General features: G+C 44.1%; 1 protein-coding gene across 6 annotated transcripts in view; it reads right to left on the bottom strand.

The window, feature by feature from the left end:
* The window catches only part of mcf2la (mcf.2 cell line derived transforming sequence-like a), a 418987-nt gene that overhangs the window by 288729 nt on the left and 105995 nt on the right, over nucleotides 1-24263 (bottom strand). For all 6 annotated transcript variants that reach the window (XM_068040155.1, XM_068040156.1, XM_068040153.1 and 3 more), the window contains 4 exons: nucleotides 24048-24162; nucleotides 11352-11442; nucleotides 8027-8146; nucleotides 794-910 (listed from right to left, as the gene is read on the bottom strand). In XM_068040155.1, coding sequence (XP_067896256.1) covers nucleotides 794-910; nucleotides 8027-8146; nucleotides 11352-11442; nucleotides 24048-24162 — 443 coding nt within the window. The remainder of the gene's footprint in view (nucleotides 1-793; nucleotides 911-8026; nucleotides 8147-11351; nucleotides 11443-24047; nucleotides 24163-24263) is intronic.

Below are 24263 nucleotides of genomic sequence, written 5' to 3'. Positions count from 1 at the left end.
AACACTGTGCCAGATTTTGCAGAAAAATAATGGTGCCTGAATGACACATAGCATTAAAGTGCAAATCAGCTAGCTTTTTGTAGAAAGGAGGGGCTTTCCCATGAATTGTAAATAGCTACAAGTTGCAGTGATTTTCATCACCCCATTGTTAGCTTTGCAAAAAAGCATTTTTAATGCCACTAAACTTCCTTGTGATTTTCATGAAGTTGCTGCATTTGCACATTAATTGCCCATTAAGCTCGCCACAGGAAGGTAAGTCTAGTTATTAACAGCATAAGTATCATTTTAACAATATGATAGCTGTTTATGACTACCAATCAACCCTCTGGTCCAGAAAATGAACAATTATAAATGTGGAGTTCCATTCCTTCAGGTTGTGAATCGGTTTAGGATATTTTTTTTTAAACTCTGTCTTTTCCTTTCTGTCTCTTTTCTCTTAATCCAATCTTTCCCTCTCATTTCCTTTTTTGTACTTGATTTGACATTGAAATCACCCACTCTAATTCACCCTCCTTCTCAGTGTTCCTCTGTTTCTTTTTCAATCTTAAATATATTGGTTAAGGAGATACACTGATTCCATTATTCACCAAGGTCCCAGATGTCTTGGCCATGCCATTATCAACTTTGTGGCATAAAAATTTTTTTAAACGTAAACGTGCACAAATAAGCCTATAATGGTACATGCCAGGACATGTCCTGCTCCAGAAAAATCAGGCCTATTGTATCCTCCAACTTGCGATAAACAATACAATGAGAGGTCCGCTAGTATACAAGAAAGTTGTTCGCTACTCACTGTCCGATGACAGAACCATTGACTGTGCGAATACTCCAGGGTACCTCCAAGTTCCTGGGTCAGCTGAGTTTTGTCGATATAACTATGTAATTCTGTTACTGAATTCAGCATTATGACCTGTAAGAGAAGAGCCTCATAAATCCACTGAGCCTCTAACACACTGCAAAATCAAAGGTTTCTTAGCTGGAATAAATCAATTAAACTTCTGCTACACAAACACTCAGAATTTTTCAGAAAATGGCAAGTAGTTGATAAAACTAAATGAAGTAAACTGGCTGATTTGTGTTTACCCAGAATACAAGTATTACCACTATAAGCTTTTAGTTTGTATGTTGATCATTTGGTCATTTATACAAATATGCCAGATTCCTGGACTTTCCTGTTTTGGCAAAGTTACTATCAGAATGACAATGGGCAGGTAGGGCCTCCTATCACCACCTCCTATTGCCCAGTCACCACTTCTAAGTCACATGTGAATCTACACTAACCTGGAAGCTGTGCTTACAGAAAATGACTAGTCTGAAAATCAGTCCAACAGCTCTCCAGCAAAAATTCCTGCTCCAGACTAACCAACTCCATTGTGGCATCATGCTTATTCAAGTGTCCAGACACAGCCACATTGGTATATAAATAGTGAGAGAGAGGTGGTTTATCACAGTGACATATTTAGCAACAGTGAGCAAAGGGGCAGTGAGTGGAAGAGGTGGAGCCAGCCAGACCTCTCTGGAGCACAGGGCTCAGAAGAGATAAATAATCAAGGAGCATTAATAGCATGTGCAGTCAGTGAAGATGGTTTCTAATGCACATGGTGGAGATGCTGGATGGAAGATTCCACTACCTGCATCTGAATCCCTGCCAGTCCATGCAGAACCCCGTGGAAAGTATTGCAGATGATGTGTGCAGCAATAAGGAATCAGGGGGTGGTTCTTGTGGCACTTGAGGCTTCTGGACTGACAGCAACAACTGTTTTCATAGATTCCTTGCAAGACATCATGAAGAGTGTTATAGCTCTGGGTTTTCAATTATTAATTGAGATTATTGAGTCTGTTCTCATGTCAACTATTAGCCCAACTGTACCTGTATCCAGTACCAGTGGGCTGCCAGCAGTGGTAAAAGATGCCACTGTATCGCAGGATAACGACCCTGAGCACTTTCCTTCTGTTCCCTCTGGTGCCAATGTACGGAGCTTTGTGCCAGGGTCTGGTGACTCTTGTAATTGCAAGAGATGCATAGCTGGAAGCAGGACCTTCAACAGTAGCAGCATCACCGAAATGAGTGTCACCTCTACCCTCAAAGGCTCCAATGGAAATATTCCAGATACCTGCCTCTCAACTTCCTGGCACTCAATGAGCACCAAGCAGAAGAGCAGCTTAGGAATATGTGTCAGTAAAAAAGCTAGAATATGGGGCAGACACAGTGGTAAACAGTAATAGTAGTCTTTTGTGATTCATTCTAATTATGAAACATGAGATTTGTCAGTGAGGTTGTGTGATTCAACAGGAGTATGATGCTGCTTATGGTAATATTGTAATAGAATGACTTCCCCCTCAAACAACTAAACTTTTATTGCATTGGGGAATAATGTTCACAGCAGGGCAATCAAGGAGCATCACTCAATGTTTCAAGTCTAATATGAAAGACATGATTAATCTTTATTGGAAACAGATGCTGATTATTTCCTGCAGTTCATCTTGACTGACTAGCAATGGGTTTCTCTGAGGCACCTCCTCTGTATCCAGCCTCCTGCTGGTCAGGTGATGGAGAGTCTTTTCCTCCAGGCAACAGGGAATAATTATTCCAAGATCCTTGCTGGGTTCTGCTGCAGAGATCTTCCAGACCTAAGATACCTGAAGCAGGTCTTTAACTTACTGATTCTTCAACTCTAATAATTCAGATGGATTCTTGGGCCTGGTTATACCCGCTCACTGCCGGAAAGGAATTTGCAAAGATAGGGAATGCCAAGGCCATACGGGGATTTAAATACAACAAGAATTTTAAATTGAAGAGCTAATATAGATCAGCAAGGACAGGGTGATGGTCGAGTGGAATGTGAGGGGATGGAACACAGGAAGCAGAGACTTAGATGCACTGAAGTTTACAGGGCATAGAGAATGGGACAGTAGTGGCCAGGAGCACATTGGAATCATTGTGTCTGGAAGTGAGAAAGGTGTGATGAGGGTTTCAGTGGAAGGAAGTTGAGGTCAGGATACCACGGTCACACATAGACAACGTCTTCCTAACTTTGCTAAGGGCACTTTCGGTGTTGTGGAAGGGGCGAACCCGATTGGAGGGATTCAAATAGGGTGTTATGCAAGAGATGGACCAGATCTTGGAGGCGACAAAATGTTTAAGGACTTGAGGGGAAAGAAAGGTAGGAGATGGGGCACCAGTATACAAAGAGTCAAGTAGGTTTTTAAGGAGTGAGCGACGCCACGGATTTTGAAAGTAGGGAGGACAGTACCTGAGAAGGAAGAACAGTTTATAATGTCAGCTAGGATGAGAACCAGTGAACTTGGGTGGTCAGCAGCTAGGTGAAAATGGAGTCAAGGGAAAAGGATGTCGGTATCGCGATTGAGTTGAGCCATAGATGGAGATGGGTGAGAAAATCAGGAATGATACAGGTTCAGTGCTAGAATGCAGGTCTGGGAGGAAGTTTGGATTGGTTAGTAAGGGGAAAGAGGGGAAAGAAGCAAAGGCAGCTAAAATGGTCTCGACACTGGCCGGCCAGACAGTAATATTATTCATTAATAAGGCTGACCAAACAGTTGCATGAAATTGGCCAGTCCCATGATATATCAAGAGACAAGCAGTCACATTTATTCCATATGAAAACTGCTGGATGGCTTATTTTATTTCAAAATACTTTGAAATTTGTAGGTCAGGCTATCTCGACCGGAAATGTATTTTCTAATTATTCACATGTGTCTGCTGTACCTGTTATTCCTACAGATGGCCTGTGATAGGGTTTTATAATGACATCCTGTAATGTTATCTGCCACAGTTAGTATGCATTTTCACCTCAAAGCCACCATGTGGTGGCACAGCAATTTTCTGCTGCTTTGCACACATTGATTTAATTGCCAAGATGATCTGTCAGTCTGTGGCTATCTTTACTAATTTTTCCTGCAGTAATAGGTCATAACTATGGTGACAATGCACTCTCACTGCCCACATTGGAAACCTCTTGTTTCACGTGTTGTACAGAAGTGTGACGCATCTTGAATTGACATCAGCCTGCAGTACTGAAACCTATTTAGCTCTGTGATCATTTTTCACCTTACATGATATATTAATGGGACTGGCCAGTCACATTACATAAGAAGAAGTCTGGCTAAACAGACACATTGTATTAATAAGGGTGACAAGTCACATCATATAAGGGTGGTCAGTTACATTATTTATCAATGAAACAGGCCAAATAGTCACATTATACATTAATATGGGTGATCCAACAGTCTTGTTATATATTTCTAAGACTGGCAAAGCAGTCACATAAATATTAATAAGGCTTGTCAGTCACAATACATATTAATATGGATGACCAAGTAGCATCATCGTAAATGTGTACAGCTTGCCAAACAGTATATATGACATAAAAACAAGAAATGCTGGAAATACTCAGCAGGTCTGGCAGCATCTGTGGAGAGAGAAGCAGAGTTAACGTTTCAGGTCAGTGACCCTTCTTCAGAACTGGCAAATATTAGAAATGTGAAAGGTTTTAAGCAAGTAAAGCGGGGTGTGGCAAGAGATAACAAAGGAGAAGGTGTAGATAGGACAAGGTCAGAGAATAACCGACCAGAAGGTCATGGAGCAAAGGCAAACAATATGTTCATGGTGTGTTGAAAGACAAAGCGTTAGTACAGGTAGGGTGTTAACGGACTGAAAACCGAACAGCCGCACATATAAACATGCAAAAAAAAAGTGGGTAAGCAAACTGAACAAACGAAGATGAAATAAAACAAAAAAATATAAAAAAGAAAATAAACTAAAAATAAAAGTAAAATGGGGGCCCGTCCTGCTCTGAAATGACTGAACTCAATATTCAGTCCGGCAGGCTGTAGTGTGCCTAATCAGTAAATGAGATGCTGTTCCTCGAGCTTGCGTTGATGTTCACTGGAACATTGCAGCAATCCCAGGACAGAGATGTAAGCGAGAGAGGGGGGGTGGGGGCTGTGCGGGGAGTGTTGAAATGGCAAGCAACCGGAAGCTCGGGGTCATGCTTTCGGACTGAGCGGAGGTGTTCCGCAAAGCGGTCACCCAGTCTGCGTTTGGTGTCCCCAATGTAGTGGAGACCACATTGTGAACGATGAATACAGTATACTACATTGAAAGAAGTACAAGTAAATCGCTGCTTCACCTTCTCTGTTTCCATCTCTGGAGATAGGCTGTCGACTAATATCCATTATAAGCCCACCGACTCCCACAGCTACCTTGACTACACTTAGTTTTAGTTTTAGAGATACAGCACTGATACAGGCCCTTCGGCCCACCGAGTCTGTGCCAACCATCAACCACCCATTTATACTAATCCTACACTAATCCCATATTCCTACCACATCCCCACCTGTCCCTATATTTCCCTACCACCTACCTATACTAGGGGCAATTTATAATGGCCAATTAACCTATCAACCTGCAAGTCTTTGGCATGTGGGAGGAAACCGGAGCACCCGGAGGAAACCCACGCAGACACAGGGAGAACTTGCAAACTCCACACAGGCAGTACCCAGAATTGAACCTGGGTCGCTGGAGCTGTAAGGCTGCAGTGCTAACCACTGCGCCACTGTGCCGCCCCTTCTTCACACCCTGCCTCCTGCAAGGACTCCATTCCATTCTTCCAGTTTCTCCATCTCCAACGCGTCTGCTCTGATGATGCTACCTTCCATGACAGCACTTCTGATAAGTCTTCCTTTTTCCACAACCAAGATTCCCCCCACTGTGGTTGACAGGGCCCTCAACCGTGTCCGGCCCATTTCCCACACCTCTACCCTCACCCCTTCCCCTCCCTCCCAGAACCGCGACAGGGTTCCCCTTGTCATCACTTCCCACCCCATCAGCCTCCATATCCAAAGGATCATCCTCCACCATTTCCGCTACTCCAGCGTGATGCCACTACCAAACGCATCTTCCCCTCCCTTCCCGTCAGCATTTCGAAGGGATCGTTCCCTCTGTGACACCCTGGTCCACTCCTCCATTACTCCCACCACATCGTCCCCTTCCCACGGCACCTTCCCCTGCAATCGCAGGAGGTGTAATAACTTCCCAATTACCACCTCCTCTCCTCACTATCCCAGGCCCCAAACACTTTCAGGTGAAGCAGCGATTTACTTGTGCTTCTTTCAATGTAGTATACTGTATTCGCTGCTCACAATGTGGTCTCCTCTACACTGGGGAGACCAAACGCAGACTGGGTGACGGCTTTGCAGAACACAGTCGTTCAGTCCGAAAGCATGACCCCGAGCTTCCGGTTGCTTGCCATTTCAACACTCCCCCCTGCTCTCATGCTCCCATCTCTGTCCTGGGATTGCTGCAGTGTTCCAGTGAACATCAACGCAAGCTCGAGCAACAGCATCTCATTTACTGATTAGGCACACTACAGCCTGCCGGACTGAATATTGAGTTCAATAATTTCAGAGCATGACAGGCCCCCCATTTCACTTTTATTTTTAGTTATTTTTTTCTTTTTTTTTTGTTTATTTCATTTTATTTCATCTTAGTTTGTTCAGTTTGCTTACTCACTGTTTTTTTTTCATGTTTGTACTTGCAGCTGTTCAGTTTTCAGTCCGTTAACACCCTATCTGTACTAACGCTTTGTCTTTTAACACACCATGAACATATTGTTTGCCTTTGCTCCATGACCTTCTGGTTGGTTGTTCTCTGTGACCTTGTCCTATCTACACCTTCTCCTTTGTTATCTCTTGCCCCACCCCCGCTCTACTTGCTTAAAATCTTTCACATTTCTAATATTTGCCAGTTCTGAAGAAGGGTCACTGACCTGAAACTTTAACTCTGCTTCTCTCTCCACAGACGCTGCCAAACCTAAGTATTTCCAGCATTTCTTGTTTTCATCTCAGATATCCAGCATCCGCAGTATTTTGCTTTTATATTGGTATATATTACTCACAGGTTTACATAGGCAGTTTCCATTATAAATGTGGACTTAAGTATTTCTCATGGGCAAGAAGGACAGAATGTGTGCCTTTCAAATAGAGATTGAATGATGTCTGCACACCCTGGCCCAATACTTCACCTGCAGTCTAACCCCACTTCTGAAGACTACATTTAGTCTCGAGTACATGGGTGATTGACTAATGATATATTAAAAATTAATATCTGCTTGCACTCCTGCCAACTTTTTACATTACAAACTCCTATGGCCACATTTAGAATGGAAATTATCTATGTAAACCTTGTAGATTCACCATCCTCAAAGCAGAGATGCAGCAATACCACCTCTGGCAGGAGGGTATAATTACATTATATTAATATGAAAGTAAGCATTGTGGTCTCAAGTTTTAACCCCTCCCGTTTACCTTTTTACAAATTCAAATCAGGCCTTTGACAATGCTCTGACAAAAGGCAGGAGATGGCCGAATTAACATTTAGAAGTCACAGCCTGATAAACTTAATTGTAGGTCAAGGGGAGTCTGCACTGTGACAGCAAATCTGGAACGTGAGGTGCCAACTGCCCAAGGTAAGTACTGAAGACCAGCTTCTTTTAGCACTACTTGAAGGGCCAGGAGGAGCAGTAGTGCTCCCCACAGGCCTCAGAAGGAATCCAACCCCAGCCCTAGTCTTCTATCTGCCCCGATCACAGCCCGGAGCCTGCTAGCTATCATCTCCACTGGTCCCCGGCCTCAGCCTCCTGCAGATACTTATTGCTCACACCGCTGGCCAAGCAGTCAATCTATCAGGCTGTCAGAAGGGAGTCAGCACAAAATGATTGAAATGAGGCCCTGCCATTAAGAATCCCCAGGCTTCACCACACCCTTCCCATCTCCCCTTAATAATCGGGTCCATTGACTTTCAATTGGGGACTGAATTATGTCTGCATAATTATCCACGACTTCTAACCACGTTTCACCTAAAGACTACACTTTGTCTTAACTTCTCTTGTACAACACCATGCAGGATCAACTGGGCATCAGATTAAGGCTGGTCAAAGCAAAATCCTTTGGTAATATTTTGGATTTTTTGGGGGGTTAACATCAAGTTATTTGAAATCTCACTTACCGGTACCTTCAACTTAAAATCATCTTGATTAAATCTCAGGATAATGTCAGAGATGGCTCTCTGAAAGATCCCTGAAGGTCGAAGGACAAGAACCAATTGAAGATTTCCAGGGAATGACCCCTAGAATGAGAGAGAAAACAGAGTACCAATCTAATTCCCAAAAAGTTCCACCAGAAAATGGAGTCATGTTTGCAGAAGATAATAGTGGTGAATAGGTAAAATGCCTAATACTGGCACACTGACTATCTCAGTCTATTAATTGGTAACAGGTTAGTTAGGAAACTAATTCAATGGTTGAAGAGTATAGCAGCACTGAGTTTCTCAGCGTGCACAGAACAGAGAAAAGAAATAACACATTTATATAGCATCTTTCATGTACTTAGTATGCCAATACAGCCAATTAAGTACTTTCAAAGAATAAACACATATAATATAGGGAAATGAGTAGCCTATTTGCACACAGTAAGATCCCACAAACAGCAATGAAATAAATGACCAATGTGTTTTGATGATGTTGGAACAGGGATAAATGCTGACTATGGCACCAGAGAATTCACCTGCTCTTTTCAAAATAATGCTGTAGGAGCATTTACATTCACCTGAACAGAAAAAAGGAAAATGGTCGAAATACACAGAACATCAATCAACACTTGGAAAGAGAAAATGCAGGTTAACATTTTGGCAGGAACCCTTTATCAGCTGTTACATGTGCCAATTAGGAGCAGGAACGCTGCATTAGATTGATGGTGTAACAAGATGGAACAGCAGTAGCTGGTAAATAAGCTCTCGGCCATGCAACTGCAAAGCATCGTGTTCATGCAACAAACATGTTCAACAATTTCAGCAGTGCAGTTTCCTTAAAAAAAAAAAGACAACCCTCCCAAATTCTCTCTGCCCAACTCTCATTCCCTGAAGATTCTGAATCCTTCCCCTGGATACTAACTACAGGCAATCTCCCTCTCTGCACCACCGCCAGACCCCCAATCCCCTTCCACCGCCCAGGGATAGGCACCAACATGTTGTAGCATGGACATTTGACAAAATTATTGACTCAGTCAGACATGGGGGAAATTAATTTGTATATAAAGTATATAGCCAACCTAATGCCACCAAAACACAGTCCGATTTAAAACCCATTTCTCCCTATTTAATCAGTACCTGGTATTGTTTTTGCTTGCACAAGTAGTCAATGGCTGCCCATCCACTTGATGTAGCAATGCAGAGAATCTGGATAAATATCCATCTGTCAGATGTGATCTTGATCTCTTTCTCCCTTTTCTGTGTCAATTCCTATCCCGTGTCCGTCTCTCTTCCCCTCCCTCTCCCCCGTGAGTTTGTCTCTCTTCCCCTCCCTCTCCCCCGTGAGTTCACCTCTCTTCCCCTCCCTCTCCCCGTGTTCATTTATCTTCCCTTCTCTCTTCCCCTCTTTCCTCCGTGTGTCCATCCATCTCCCCTCTCTCCCCTCCCATTTCTCTCTCATCCCATCTCTGTATCCATCTCTCTCTTTCCCCCTCTCCGATAGTTGCAGAGAGTGGGAACTCTCCCCAGAGCTGCTTTGTGATTGGTCAGTTTGTTTAAAAAATTCACAGCTGTCAGTTTCTCAGCTGACAGGTGCTGGGAGCGAGAACAGCGGCTTCCGAACACAGGGCAAGTTCGGGGGTTTTGGTGGGCTTTTCAAAAAAAAAATAAAAAAAATCGGAACCTGCTGGAAAACCCTGAACTTGTCCTGAATTCAGAAGCTGCTGTTCCTGCTTTAAGAGCCTGTCAGCTGTGAAACTGGCAGCTCTGAGTATTCTTAAAGTCAAACTGGTTTGGAAATAAGAAGCCAATGGGAAATTTCCTATCCCTGAAATTACCAGTCATGGACCTCAAAATCTTTTACCACTGACATTGGTGACCGTGTACGGACACGTTGTCAACCCCTGCCACCACCCTTGAGTCTTAATGGTGAGTGTTGACAAGTATGTGACTGTGGGGACACTACAACTAAACCTGGTCCTGGTCTCCACCAAGATCCACACATGAACATTTTCAATGTGCCAAGGTGTGGGAACTGTTGACTTAGAAAGCCCCTGCTCCAGTCCTGATCCTCTGTCAGGCCACTCAGGATTGAGATCAGGCAGCACTATTTCACAAAGAAGGTAGTGGAAATCTGGTACACACTCTCCCAAAAGGCGGTGGATGCTGAACGTCAACTGAAAATTTCAAAACGGAGATTGATAGATTTTTGTTAAGTAAGGTATCAAGGGGTATGGAGGTAAGGCATGTAAATGGAGCCACGATACAGATCAATGATGATCTAATTGAATGTCAGAATGACCTGCTCCTGTTCCTATGTCGATAGATTTTTTATGGGTGGGCAGAGATTTGGTCATCCTTGAAATTTTAGCACTGGGCTGGGACTTAGCAGATCCAGGTCCTGAAGGAATTTGAAGCCAGTTGAACAGGGCCTCTGCTAAAGTTAACATTAGAAGTCCACTGGAACGGGCAAGAAATTTTGAACTGAGCGGCTTCTATATTTTGGTAGGGGGGAGTAGAAATCAATTGTGCATTTTCCTGATATTCATATACTACACAATAACATTCAGAGCAATGAATGAAAGCCAGAGATCTCCCAAGATGTAAATCCTTTGTGTTCGATGCTTTGCTCCCCCAAAATACAAAATGTATAGGAAGTGTATTTTTACATTTCCAATATCACAAAAACATTTCATAAATTACTCAGTGCATTCCAGCTGTAAAACACAGAAATGCTTCAGCAATTCAGCCCACGTATTTAATGTCATATATCAATGAGGTTTAGATTTAAACAGTGAATATAACAGATAGCAATGACTAAAATGAATGGGAGAGCAAACACTTTTTATTACTGTTGATGACTGCACATGATCTAAATATCAAGAAATCTTTTTTTAAAAAGGATTAATTTTTGGCATGTCCTAACACTAAAAAGAATTAGAACATAGTCGCTGCCTTACAAATATAAAAGTAAAATCAGTGGTCCTGCCCTCCCAATAGGGAGAATTTGTGCCAAAGTGTGCCCAGTTTCTGAGCCATACTTCCTTTGAGAGTGGGAGCAGTGAATTTATCCTGTACTTTCTCAGCATCACTGGAAATCTGACTCTTGAAATCAGCTCAATGTGCACCAAAAAGGTTCCCCCTCACTAAGGGCGAAAAAGCACATTGTGTTTCATCTCACGCTGAACTGATGTGTCACTGGTGACTGTGCTTCAATTTACATGTTTGTCATTCAGCAGCTGCCTTAAAGGTACGACACTGCTCATAAGGAGGAGGCTCCTGAAATCTGGGTTACAATGATACTCACTGTGATTCGCAGCAGCGATGCTTTCACAGAGGACCATTTGTCTTGTCTCCTGTCTACGAGCAGAATAAATCCAATGTCACCATCTTGAAGGCTAAATAAGAAAAGTTCAGGAATTAAATTGAAACTAAAAACTGCAGCTTCTCTCTCATAATTTTGCCAAACACAAGCCCCTAGGCGCGCTGACCCTTCCAATGAACAGGCCACCTGCATGCAGACTTCCTTCACAGACGTTAATTCTGATTGTGATCGCTGGATTCAAAGCCACCACTCCAATCATTAGTGAGGAAAAAAAAACACTGCCAAATTCAACCAGAACCAAAAAGTCACAAGACAAGATCAGAGCACACGTTCTTTGACACTATCAAGTGTCATGCATCACGCTTTACGAGAGATTGTCAATTATAGTCTTTAGAAAGACCCAAGAAATTTCTCACATCAGGCCTGTTAATTCCATTACAAAATGAAATTGCAGCATTTCCCAAGAGGAGAGGCAGGAATACATTCACTGTTCACAGCAGATTAACTGTAGACAGAGGTAGCACAAGCTGTGGGGCAGTGATCTGTCAGAAACAGCTTCACGTTTCTGCTTCATTCAACACACATTGTCACACACAGTACCAAAGGAAGGAGCCTGCAAACCCCAGTCCTTGCAAATCGGAGCCAATTGTACAATGCCAGCAGCTGGCTTCAAGCCAATCACAATTGAGATGTAAAGGAGAAAGGCCAGCATATAACCAGCAAGCAAATATTTCTATGCTAATACTATCACACTGAGCCAAAATGCACACCTCAAATATGACCTCTCCTTTGGATTATTTTGTTGCAAATTATGGGTGCAGAACAAATCAACAGCAGCTGAGCCCAGCCACTGCAGAATTTTTTCAATACTAAAATCCTCTTCTCTATCTTTAGATTTGCCAGATTACTTGGGCAATGCTTGAGGAGCTGAGCAGAAATGCTTTCCTCACTCTTCCCATTTCAAAATTAAAACAGAAAAACTGTTTTAATTACACGGCAAGAAAATCAGAGTCATAGAATGATACAGCACACAAGGAGGCCATTTGGTCCATCATGCCCGTGCCAGCTTTTTAATATAGCTATCCAATTAGTCCCACTCCCCTGCTCTTTCCCTATAGCCCTGTAAGTTACTTCTCCTCCTCGTATTTATCCAATTACCTTTTAAAAGTTACAATTGGAGCTTCTACCACCCTTTCAGACACTGCATCCCAGATTATAACAACTCACTGCATAATGCTCCCTTCCTCAAATCCCCTCTGATTCTTCTGCCAATTATCTTAAATCTGTGCCCGCTGGATACCGACCCTCCAGCTAGTAAAAACAGTTTCAACTCATTTGCTCTATTAAAACCCTACTTTATTATGACCATCTCTATTAAATTTCCCTCTAAGGAAAACAATCCCAGGTTCTTAAGTCAGTTAAGTCCATGCAACTATAAGTCTCCTATACCTGGTGCCATTTTGATAAATCTCCTCTTCATCTACTCCAAGGCCTTGACATCCTTCCATAAATGGTTCCCAGTGATTTATAAAGGTGTGGCATAACTTTTTTGCTTTTGTACTCTATGCTTCTATTCTTAAAGCTAAGGATCCTATATGTTTTTAACAGCTTTATTAACTTGCCCTGCCATTTTCAAGTAGTTATGTATGTAAACTTCCAGGTCTCTCTGTTCCTGCATCCCCTTTAAATTCTACGAGAACTCCACAGAAAATTTCAAAATTACTGAATTGAACATTGCCATTACTCGTTTTTAATCTGGAGGCTGCCCACAGCAACCATTTACCCCACTAGTTCTGGTTTCCCAGGGAATCTCCAGACATATTTGACATCCCTTTATTCTAAAACAAAGGGCCCTTCAGAAAGTATGTTGAAAGATCCAACAACAACAAACCGAAACACTACCAGAAAACCCTTTCTCATAAAATACACCTTAGTCATATGTTAGCATTCCTATGATCGGTGATTTCAGAGGTTGAAGACCACACACAAACACTTGTTTTGCTCATGCAATGTTTCTACGAGTGTTTTTGGCATGGAGATGCCAATCTGTTAAAATAAATAAGTTCACTCCTTCACATGATAGTCTTAGCAATTAATGAAACTCCTCACACACACTGTATTAGGGAGTCTCTAGCTCCTTTCTGTCTGTGAATGGGAAAGGAAAAAAGAACACAGAGACACAAGCAGTCAACTGAGTTTTTAAAAAACAGAACGACATGAGAACAGTAAGTTTCAGCAAAGGCTGCAAGCTCGCAATGCAAAAGCGTCATTTGAAGTTACTTAGTTTTAAGTCGTGATGACCCACTAATGTGGGGAAATGTAACACAACCATTTTTTGCATTCTTTTCAATTGCAAAGAAAAGTTGTACTTTTTTTTATTCATTCATGGGATGTGGGCGTCGCTGGCTAGGCCAGCATTTATTGCCCATCTCTAATTGCCCTTGAGAAGGAGGTGGTGAGCTGCCTTCTTGAACCGCTGCAGTTCATGTGAGGTAGGTACACCCACAGTGCTGTTAGGAAGGGAGTTCCAGGATTTTGACCCAGCGACAGTGAAGGAACGGAGATATAGTTCCAAATCAGGATGGTGTGGGACTTGGACGGGAACTTGCAGGTGGTGATGTTCCCATACATCTGCTGCTCTTGTCCTTCAAGGTGGTAGAGGTACGGGGTTTGGAAGGTACTAAGGAGCCTTGGTGCATTGCTGCAGTGCATCTTGTAGATAGTACACACAGCTGCCACTGTGCATCAGTGATGGAGGGAGTGAATGTTTGTGGATGGGGTGCCAATCAAGCGGGCTGCTTTGTCCTGGACGGTGTCAAGCTTCTTGAGTGTTGTTGGAGCTGCACCCATCCAGGCAAGTGGAGAGTATTCCATCACACTTCTGACTTGTGCCTTGTAGATGGTGGACAGGCTTTGGGGAGTCAGGAGGTGAGTTACTCGCTCCAGGATTCCTAGCCTCTGACCTGCTCTTGTAGCTACGGTATTTATATGGCTACTCCAGTTCAGTTTCTGGTCAATGGTAGCCCCTAGGATGTTGATAGTGGGGGACTCAGCAATGGTAATGCCATTGAATGTCAAGGGGAGATGGTTAGATTCTCTCTTCTTGGAGATTGTCATTGCCTGGCACTTGTATGGCACGAATGTTACTTGCCACTTATCAACCCAAGCCTGGATATTGTCCAGGTCTTGCTGCATTTCTACACTGACTGCTTCAGTATTTGAGGAGTCACGAATGGTGCTGAACATTGTTTGCTGATGATTGCACATCCCCACTTCTGACCTTATGATTGAAGGAAGGTCATTGATGAAGCAGCTGAAGATGGTTGGGCCTAGGACACTACCCTGAGGAACTCCTGCAGTGATGTCCTGGAGCTGAGATGATTGACCTCCAATAACCACAACCATCTTCCTTTGCACTAGGCATGACTCCAACCAGCAGAGAGTTTTCCCCGATTCCCATTGACTCCAGTTTTGCTAGGGTTCCTTGATGTCATACTCGGTCAAATGCTGCCTTGATGTCAAGGGCAGTCACTCTCACCTCACCTCTTGAGTTCAGCTCTTTTGTCCATGTTTGGACCAAGGCTGTAATGAGGTCAGCAGCTGAGTGGCCCTGGTAGAACCCAAAATGAGCATCACTGAGCAGGTTATTGTTAAGCAAGTGCTACTTGATGGCACTATTGATGACACCTTCCATCACTTTTCTGACTAACATCTGGGGGCTTGTGCCAAAGTTGGAGAGCTGTCCCACAGACTAGTCAAGCAACAGCCTGACATAGTCACACTCACGGAATCAGACCTTACAATGTCGCAGACACTGCCATCACCATCCCTGGGTATGTCCTATCCCACCGGCAGGGCAGATCCAGCAGAGGTGGTGGCACATTGGTATACAGTCAGGAAGGAGTTGCCCTTGGAATCCTCAACATCGACTCCAGACCCCATGAAGTCTCATGGCATCAGATCAAACATGGGCATGGAAACCTGCTGGTGATTACCACCTACCGCCCACCCTCAGCTGATGAGTCAGTACTCCTCCACGTTGAATACCACTTGGAGGAAGCACGGATGGTGGCAAGGGCACAGAATGTACTCTGAATGGGGGACTTCAATGTCCATCACCAAAAGCGGCTCAGTAGCACCACTACCGACTGAGCCCTAAAGGACATAGCTGACAGACTGGGTATGTGGCAGGTGGTGAGGGAACCAACAAGAGGGAAAAACATACTTGACCTCGTCCTAACCAATCTGCCTGCCACAGACGCATCTGTCCATGACAGTATTGGTAAGAGTGACCATCGCACAGTCCTTGTGGAGACGATGTCCCGCCTTCACATTGAGAATACCTTCCATCGTGTTAAATGGGATAGATTCTGAACAGATCTGACAATGCAAAACTGGGCATCCATGAGACGCTGTAGGCCATCAGCAGCAGCAGAATTGTACTCAACCACAATTGGCTTACAAGGGAAATTCGAGATAGCATTAGATCCAAGGAAGAGGCACATAAATTTGCCAGGAAAAACAACAGACCTGAGGATTAGGAGCAGTTTAGAATTCAGCAAAGGAGGACCAAAAGATTGATTAAGAAGGGGAAAATAGAGTACGAGAGCAAGCTTGCAGGGAACATAAAAATTGACTGTAAAAGTTTCTATAGGCATGTGAAGAGAAAAAGACTGGTGAAGACAAATGTAGGTCCCTTACTGTCAGAAACAGGGAATTTATTATGGGGAACAAAGAAATGGCTGACCAACTAAATGCATACTTTGGTTCCGTCTTCACAAAGGAGGACAGAAATATCATACCAGAAATGTTGGGGAACACAGGGCTTAGTGAGAGAGAGGAACAGAAGGAAATCAGAATTAGTAGAGAAATGGTGTTGGGGAAATTGATGGGATTGAAGGCCGATAAATCCCCAGGGCCTGATGGTATGCATCCCAGAGTACTTAAGGAAGTGGCCCTAGAAATAGTGGATGCATTGGTGGTCATCTTCCAAGATTCTATAGACTCTGGAACAGTTCCTACAGATTGGAGGGTAGCTAATGTAACCCCACTATTTAACAAGGGAGGTAGAGAGAAAACAGGGAATTATAGACCAGTCAGCCTGACGTCGGTAGTGGGAAAAATTCGATAGTCCATTATCAAAGATTTTATAGCAGAGCACTTGGAGAACAGTGGTAGAATCGCACAGAATCAGCATGGATTTACGAAAGGTAAATCATGCTTGACAAATTTAACAGAATTCTTCAAGGATGTAACTAGTAGAGTTAATGAGGGGGAGCCAGTGGATGTGGTTTATTTGGACTTTCAGAAGGCTTTCAACAAAGTCCCACATAAGAGATTCGCGTGTAAAATTAAAGCACATGGGATTGGGGGTAGTGTATTGCGATGTATAGAGAATTGATTGGCGAACAGGAAAAAGAGTAGGGATAAATTGGTCTTTTTCCGAATGGCTGGCAGTGACTGGTGGGGAATCGCAGGGATCGGTGCTAGGAACCCAAGCTATTGAGAATATACATTAATGATTTAGATGAGAGAACTAAACGTAATATCGCCAAATTTGCAGATGACAAAACTGAGTGGGAGGGTGAGTTGTGAGAAGGATGCAGAGAGGCTTCAGGATGATTTGGACAAGTTGAGTGAGTGGGCAAATGCATGGCAGATGCAGTATAATATGGATAAATGTGAGGTTATCCACTTTGGTAGCAAAAACAGGAAGGCAAATTATTATCTGAACGGCTATAAACTGAAGAGGGGAATATGCAGCGAGACCTGGGTGTTCTCGTACACCAGTCGCTGAAGGTAAGCATGCAGGTGCAACAGGCGGTAAAAAAGGTAAATGGTATGTTGGCCTTCATAGCGAGAGTACAGGAGCAGGGATGTCTTGCTGCAATTATACAGGGCCTTGGTGAGGCCACACTTGGAATATTGTGTGCAGTTTTGGTCTCCTTATCTGAGGAAGGATGTTCCTGCTATAGAGGGTGTGCAGCGAAGGTTTACCAGACTGATTCCTGGGACGGCGGGACTGACATATGAGGAGAGATTAAGTCGGTTAGGATTATATTCGCTGGAGTTCAGAAGAGTGAGGGGGGGAATCTCATAGAAACATATAAAATTCTAACAGGACTTGACAGGGTAGATGCAGGAAGGATGTTCCCGATGGTGGGGGAGTCCAAAACCAGGGGTCATAGTCTAAGGATACAGGGTAAACCTTTCAGGACTGAGATGAGGGGAAATTTCTTCACCCAGAGAATGGTGAGCCTGTGGAATTCGCTACCACAGAAAGCAGTTGAGGCAAAAACATTGAATGTTTTCAAGAAGGAGTTAGATATAGCTCTTGGGTCTAAAGGGATCAAAGGGTATGGGGCGAAAGCCGGAACAGGCTACTGAGTTGGATGATCAGCCATGATCATAATGAATGGCGGAGCAGGCTCGAAGGGCCAAATAGCCTAATCCTGCTCCTACTTTCTACGTTTCTATGTTTCTATGTAATTTCATGGCCCGGCATATTCCCCACTCTACCATTACCATCAAGCCAGGAGACCAACCCTTTTTCAATGTAGAGTGCAGGAGGGCATGTCAGGAGCAGCACCAGGTATACCTCAAAATGGAGGTATCAACCTGGAGAAGCTACAACACAGGACTACTTGCATGCCAAGCTGCACAAGCAGCATGCGATTGACAGAGCTAAGCAACCCCGACGGATCAGATCTAAGCTCTGCAGTCCTGCCACATCCAGCCATGAATGGTGGTGGACAATTAAACAACGAACAGGAGGAGGTGGCTCAACAAATATCCCCATCCTCAATGATGAGGGAGCCCAGCATATCAGTGCAAAAGATAAGGCGGAAGCATTTGCAACAATCTTCAGACAGAAGTGCCGATGATGATCCGTCTCGGCTTCCTCCTGAAGTCCCCCGCATCACAGATGCCAGACTTCAGCCAATCCAATTCACTCCGTGTGATATCAAGAAACGACTGAAGGCACTGGATACTGCAAAGGCTATGGGTCCTGACAATATTCTGGCAATAGTACTGAAGACCTGTGCTCCAGAACTTGCCGCGCCCATAGCCAAGCTGTTCCAGTACAGCTACAACACTGGCATCTACCCGGCAATGTGGAAAATTGCCCAGGAATGTCCTGTACACAAACAGCAGGACAAGTCCAACCCGGCCAATTACTGCCCCATCAGTCTACTATCAATCATCAGTAAAGTGATGGATGGTGTCAACAGTGCCATCATGCGGCACTTTCTTAATAACCTGCTCAATGACGCTCAGTTTGGGTTCTACCAGGGCCACTCCGCTCCTGACCTCATTACAGCCTTGGTTCAAACATGGACAAAAGAGTTGAACTCAAGAGGTGAGGTGAGCATGACTGCCCTTGACATCAAGGCAGCATTTGAACGAGTATGGCATCAAGGAGCCCGAACAAAACTGGAGTCAATGGGAATCGGGGAAAACTCTCTGCTGGTTGGAGTCATGCCTAGTGCAAAGGAAGATGGTTGTGGTTGTTGGAAGTCAATCATCTCAGTCCCAGGACATCACTGCAGGAGTTCCTCAGGGTAGTGTCCTAGGCCCAAACATCTTCAGCTGCTTCATCAATGACCTTCCTTCAATCATAAGGTCAGAAGTGGGGATGTTCGCTGATGATTGCACAATGTTCAGCACCATTTGCAACTCCTCAAATACTGAAGCAGTCAGTGTAGAAATGCAGCAAGACCTGGCCAATATCCAGGCTTGGGCTGGGAAGTGGCAAGTAACATTCGTGCCAGGCAATGACAATCTCCAACAAGAGAGAATCTAACCATCTCCCCTGGACATCGCTGAATCCCCCACTAACATCCTAGAGGCTACCATTGACCAGAACCTGTACAGGAGTAGCCACATAAATACTGTGGCTACAAGAGCAGGTCCGAGGCTAGGAATCCTGCGGCGAGTATCTCATCTCCTGCCTCCCCAAAGCCTGTCCACCATCTACAAGGCACAAGTTAGGAATGTGATGGAATACTCTCCACTTGCCTGGATGGGTGCAGCTCCAACAGTCAAGAAGCTCGACATCATCCAGGACAAAGCAGCCCGCTTGATTGGCACCCCATCCACAAACATTCACTCCCTCCAGCACCGATGCACAGTGGCAGCAGTGAGTACCAACTATAAGATGCACGGCAGCAACACAGCAAGGCTCCTTCGACAGCACCTTCCAAACCCGCAACCTCTATCAACTAGGAGGACAAGGGCAGCCACCTGCAAGTTCCCCTCCAAGTCACACACCATCCTGGGTCAAAATCCTGTAACGTCCTTCCTAACAGCACTGTGGGTGTACCTACCTCACATGGACTGCAACAGTTCAAGGCGGTAGCTCACCACCACCTTCTCAAGGGCAATTAGGGTTCAGCAATAAATGCTGGCCTAGCCAGCGATGCCCACATTCCATGATTGAATAAAAAAAGCCCACATACATTCAGTCCTCACAACTGACTCTCGCTCACTCACCCCACTCCTCCCATGGCCCATGTACACTGAGTGCTACCTGCTCACCTCCTCCTGCAGTACGCTTTAGTGCCATATCATAGATTCTATTACTCCTCTTGAAACATATTAAAATCCTATTGAACATCCACAATTAGCCACAATATTCCTGAAATCGCTTCAATGGTAATTCGTATGATTAAGACAAGTTGCATTGACTAGTAAACAAACACCATTGTGATGCATTTCAGTGTTTGATGAGTTTTGTTAATAGCTTCACAATCTCGGAAAGCACTGGTGAATGGCCAATATTCACATCCAGATCCTTTCCAACTATGTGCTAGGTCTCCAGTTTGATGATTTGGTTCAAACATGCAGCGTCATATATTCGCACCCACATTGATCAATCTGGCTTTCACCGGTCCATTGACCTCTATCATTTATATCTCTGAGCCACAAAACATGGAATTATTAGCAAAATTTAAATAGCATATACTCCTCTCTGGTTGGCAATTGGGGTTCCCCTGACACATTTCTCGTGGTTACGATTGATAACACTTTTCATAAGCAGATGGATCTCTTGTAAACTAAAACCCATTACTTCACTCTCCATTATGTATGGCTTAGCAGTTCAGGTCTGATATTTATGGCTGATTGCCTACAGGAGAATGCCTGGGATATTCCCATGTGATCATATCACCTCACCTTAGAACTTAGCAAATCTTCTTCTTCTTTGGCCTCCTTGTCTCGGGAGACAATGGGTAAGCGCCTGGAGGTGGTCAGTGGTTTGTGGAGCAGCGCCTGGAGTGGCTATAAAGGCCAATACTAGATTGACAGACTCTTCCACAGGTGTTGCAGAAAAAAAAAAAATTGGTTGTCGGGGCTGTTACACAGTTGGCTCTCCCCTTGCGCCTCTGTCTTTTTTCCTGCCAACTGCTAAGTCTCTTCGACTCGCCACACTTTAGCCCCGCCTTTATGGCTGCCTGCCAGCTCTGGCAATCGCTGGCAACTGACTCCCACGACTTGTGATCAATGTCACAGGACTTTATGTCGCGTTTGCAGACGTCTTTAAAGCGGAGACATGGACGGCCGGTAGGTCTGTTACCAGTGGCGAGCTCGCTGTACAATGTGTCCTTGGGGATCCTGCCATCTTCCATGCGGCTCACATGGCCAAGCCATCTCAAGCGCCGCTGGCTCAGTAGTGTGTATAAGCTGGGGATGTTGGCCGCCTCAAGGACTTCTGCGTTGGAGATGCGGTCCTGCCACCTGATGCCAAAGATTCTCCGGAGGCAGCGAAGATGGAATGAATTGAGACGTCGTTCTTGGCTGACATATGTTGTCCAGGCCTCGCTGCCGTAGAGCAAGGTACTGAGGACACAGGCTTGATACACTCGGACTTTTGTGTTCCGTGTCAGTGAGCCATTTTCCCACACTCTCTTGGCCAGTCTGGACATAGCAGTGGAAGCCTTTCCCATGCACTTGTTGATTTCTGCATCGAGGGACAGGTTACTGGTGATAGTTGAGCATACCACAACACTAAACCACTGTGTGTAGCCTCAACAATGTGCAAGTATATTTTTAGATTCATGCATTTACAGAAATGAATGGACATTCCTATTTCAATATTCTCACCTTCAAATCGTCCATGAACCATGCAAGACCACTGCAGAGTTCTCTGCAATGGACCGTGACCAGGGAGCTCGGCAGCATGTGGGGAATGGAAAGTGACTAGGGAGTTCGGCAGTGTGTGTGGGGAACGGACGGTAACCAGGGAGCTCTACATGGTGTATCCAAGTATGAAAGTAAAGATCTCAAGGGACAGAGTATTAAAATAATCTGATTTCCAATGAGGAAAAAATGAAAACTTGGCTGTTATAGGGTCCCTGCAGGAATTCATTAGACATTTTCATGTGCCTCATCCATCAGTAACAAAAGGATATCTGCTAGGTGGTGGCAACGCAATCGAAATACAAGTGAAAGCCACAGTTCAGTCAGTATCAGTAACAGCACCGAGTCTGCAGTGTGCAGACTACCTGAGATCAGGGAACTAAAAGTAAATGACCCCCCGAACTTAGTGGAGGGTGGGGAACAACAGGTAAAGGGCAAGAATCAGGGATACTAACTCCTGTCAGTAATTTGAATCACTAGACGCGTTCTGGAAAATCTGAAATTGTTAGATTACGCAGAGATGAAAAGGCCTTGCTATTAGCAGTCAGCTGACAAATGTCATCTCTCACAGAACACCTTCAGATGCAGCACTACCTACAGAACCCAGCATTGCTGTGCACACTTCAGTATCGGTGTACTCCTTCCCTTTAGAACACCTCCTCCACTTCACCTCCAACCTGCGCACAGTGCTCACCTGAAAGGCCAGATAGGGAAGCAAGCATGAAGTTTAAAAAAGCGTAGTTGTGGGGAAGAGATTTACAGACAGACACTGAAGCAAAACGCATTAGCACCACACAGACCATACCCCACACAAGATTCTCAAAACCAACAACAACTTGCATTTATATAGCGATTTTAATATAGCAAATCGTCCAAAGGTCCTTCACAGGAGGGTTGCCAAACAAAATTGGAAGATAACAGGACAGGTGACTAAAAGCTTTGTCAAAAAGGTAAATTTTAAAGGAACAATTTAAAGGCAGAGAGATTTAAGGAGGGAATTCCAGGAGATTTTGTCCTAGGCAACAAAAAGGCACACAGTCACCAATTGGGGCGTCCAAACACAGATTGGGTGATCACTTTGCGGAACACATCTGCTCAGTCCACAAACGTGATCCTGAGCTTCCAATCACCCATCATTTTAATTTAATCCAGTCCACTCCAACTCTGACCTTTCTGTCCTCATCCTCCTACAATGTTTCAATGAAGCTCACCATAAGCTCAGGAAGCAGCACCTCATCTTTCAATTTGGCACCAAACAGCCTTCCAGACTCGACACTCACGTCAACAATTTCAGATCATAACAGCCACTTCTTTTCACTGGACAGCAGCTGTTGGTGGTCAGTCTGGTATTGCAATTTAAACCACTTTACGTTTAGCTTTTGTTTCTTTACTTATTCCATTACCACCTCTTTTGCTTTGCACCATCACTTTTGTCATTTAATCTCTCCTGCATTCCACCTCATTACAGGTCTTCACTTTAGTTCTTTCCTCCCTCCGCAGCTCTCCCTGTCTTGCTTAAAAACTGTTACAATTCTAAGCACTTCCAGTTCCGATGAAGGGTCCCCAACCTCAAATGTCTCTCTCCACAGATGCTGCCAGACTTGCAGAGTGTTTCCAGAATTTTCTGTTTTTATAACAATTTAAATTGTTGAGTCTCATTCCTATAGGTAGCAAATTGTTGTTGCAAGCACCTCAAAGCCATTTATTTTTAAAACTGGGGTTCCTGTTCTGACAACACACTGACTCACCCAATCACAGTGATTGATTTGAAGCCTGTCGTTCAGCCTTCTGTCTTCTACAGCTGGAGGGGAGTTATGTTTTTCTTCTTTACACGGTTTGAGCCAGTGTTTCTTCAAACTTTCTCTCTTTTAGCTGTAGGTAGTTTTAAAAGCTGTTTTCCCTGTGGTCTTCAATCTTGGATTCTATCTTCTCACCACAGCTGCCACAATGTAATGAGAGGCTTTATGTTGTCTGATGCAACATAAATGAGATGTGTGGAGTTCAGTTGATTGAAGATCTCAAACAGGTTTATTTACACCTATTATACAGAGTACAGGGCTAACTATTTACAGAAGCTGCCGCTCCGTGTTATAGTTACGGAGTGAGACTGGCACATAGTCACGATTGCATCCTGGTACTCAGCTCATTAGCATAAGATCTTAAAGGGACATCACTCTTAAAGGCAATCACACACTCTCAATACAATCTTTCCCTCTTTTTATTTCTCCTCTTAAACCTGATTTGACTAATTCACCATTTCCCTCTCAGTACTTGATCTGCTATTTTTCCCACAATCCTTAAATTTAATTGATTAAGGAAGTAGACGTTTGGGCCTGTTATTCATTGAGGTCCCAGATGCCCCATTGCCATTGCTACACCATTATCAGCTTGTACTTCCAGCAAGTAATGATGCAAAAAGATTGAGCTGAAGGTTGCAAGAAAAAGTCTAATGAAAAACATACACAGTGAGGTGCCCCACTCCAGCAAGATCCAACCCACTGTTACTTCTATGTATGCTCGAAAACACTCGTTGAGTCTCACCTGGGAATACTGGTCAAATAGGTTACAACAGTTTGGAACTCCTCCTCAGGGATGGCAGTGAAATTAGGATATTCGGGAAAGGTTATAATCGGACAACCATCTTCTCCTCGACCACCTGAAAAGAATAATAAGGTTAATACATCATTGCTTTTACATAGCCTCCAGGCAGCTAAGTTAAATAGTTCAAAAATGTAGCGAGACTTTCTTTGCCAAAAC

This window comes from Heterodontus francisci, chromosome 10 (genome assembly GCF_036365525.1).
Source record: "Heterodontus francisci isolate sHetFra1 chromosome 10, sHetFra1.hap1, whole genome shotgun sequence".
In the NCBI taxonomy this organism is placed as follows: Eukaryota; Metazoa; Chordata; class Chondrichthyes; order Heterodontiformes; family Heterodontidae; genus Heterodontus; species Heterodontus francisci.
This window is presented reverse-complemented; position numbering and strand designations above follow the sequence as displayed.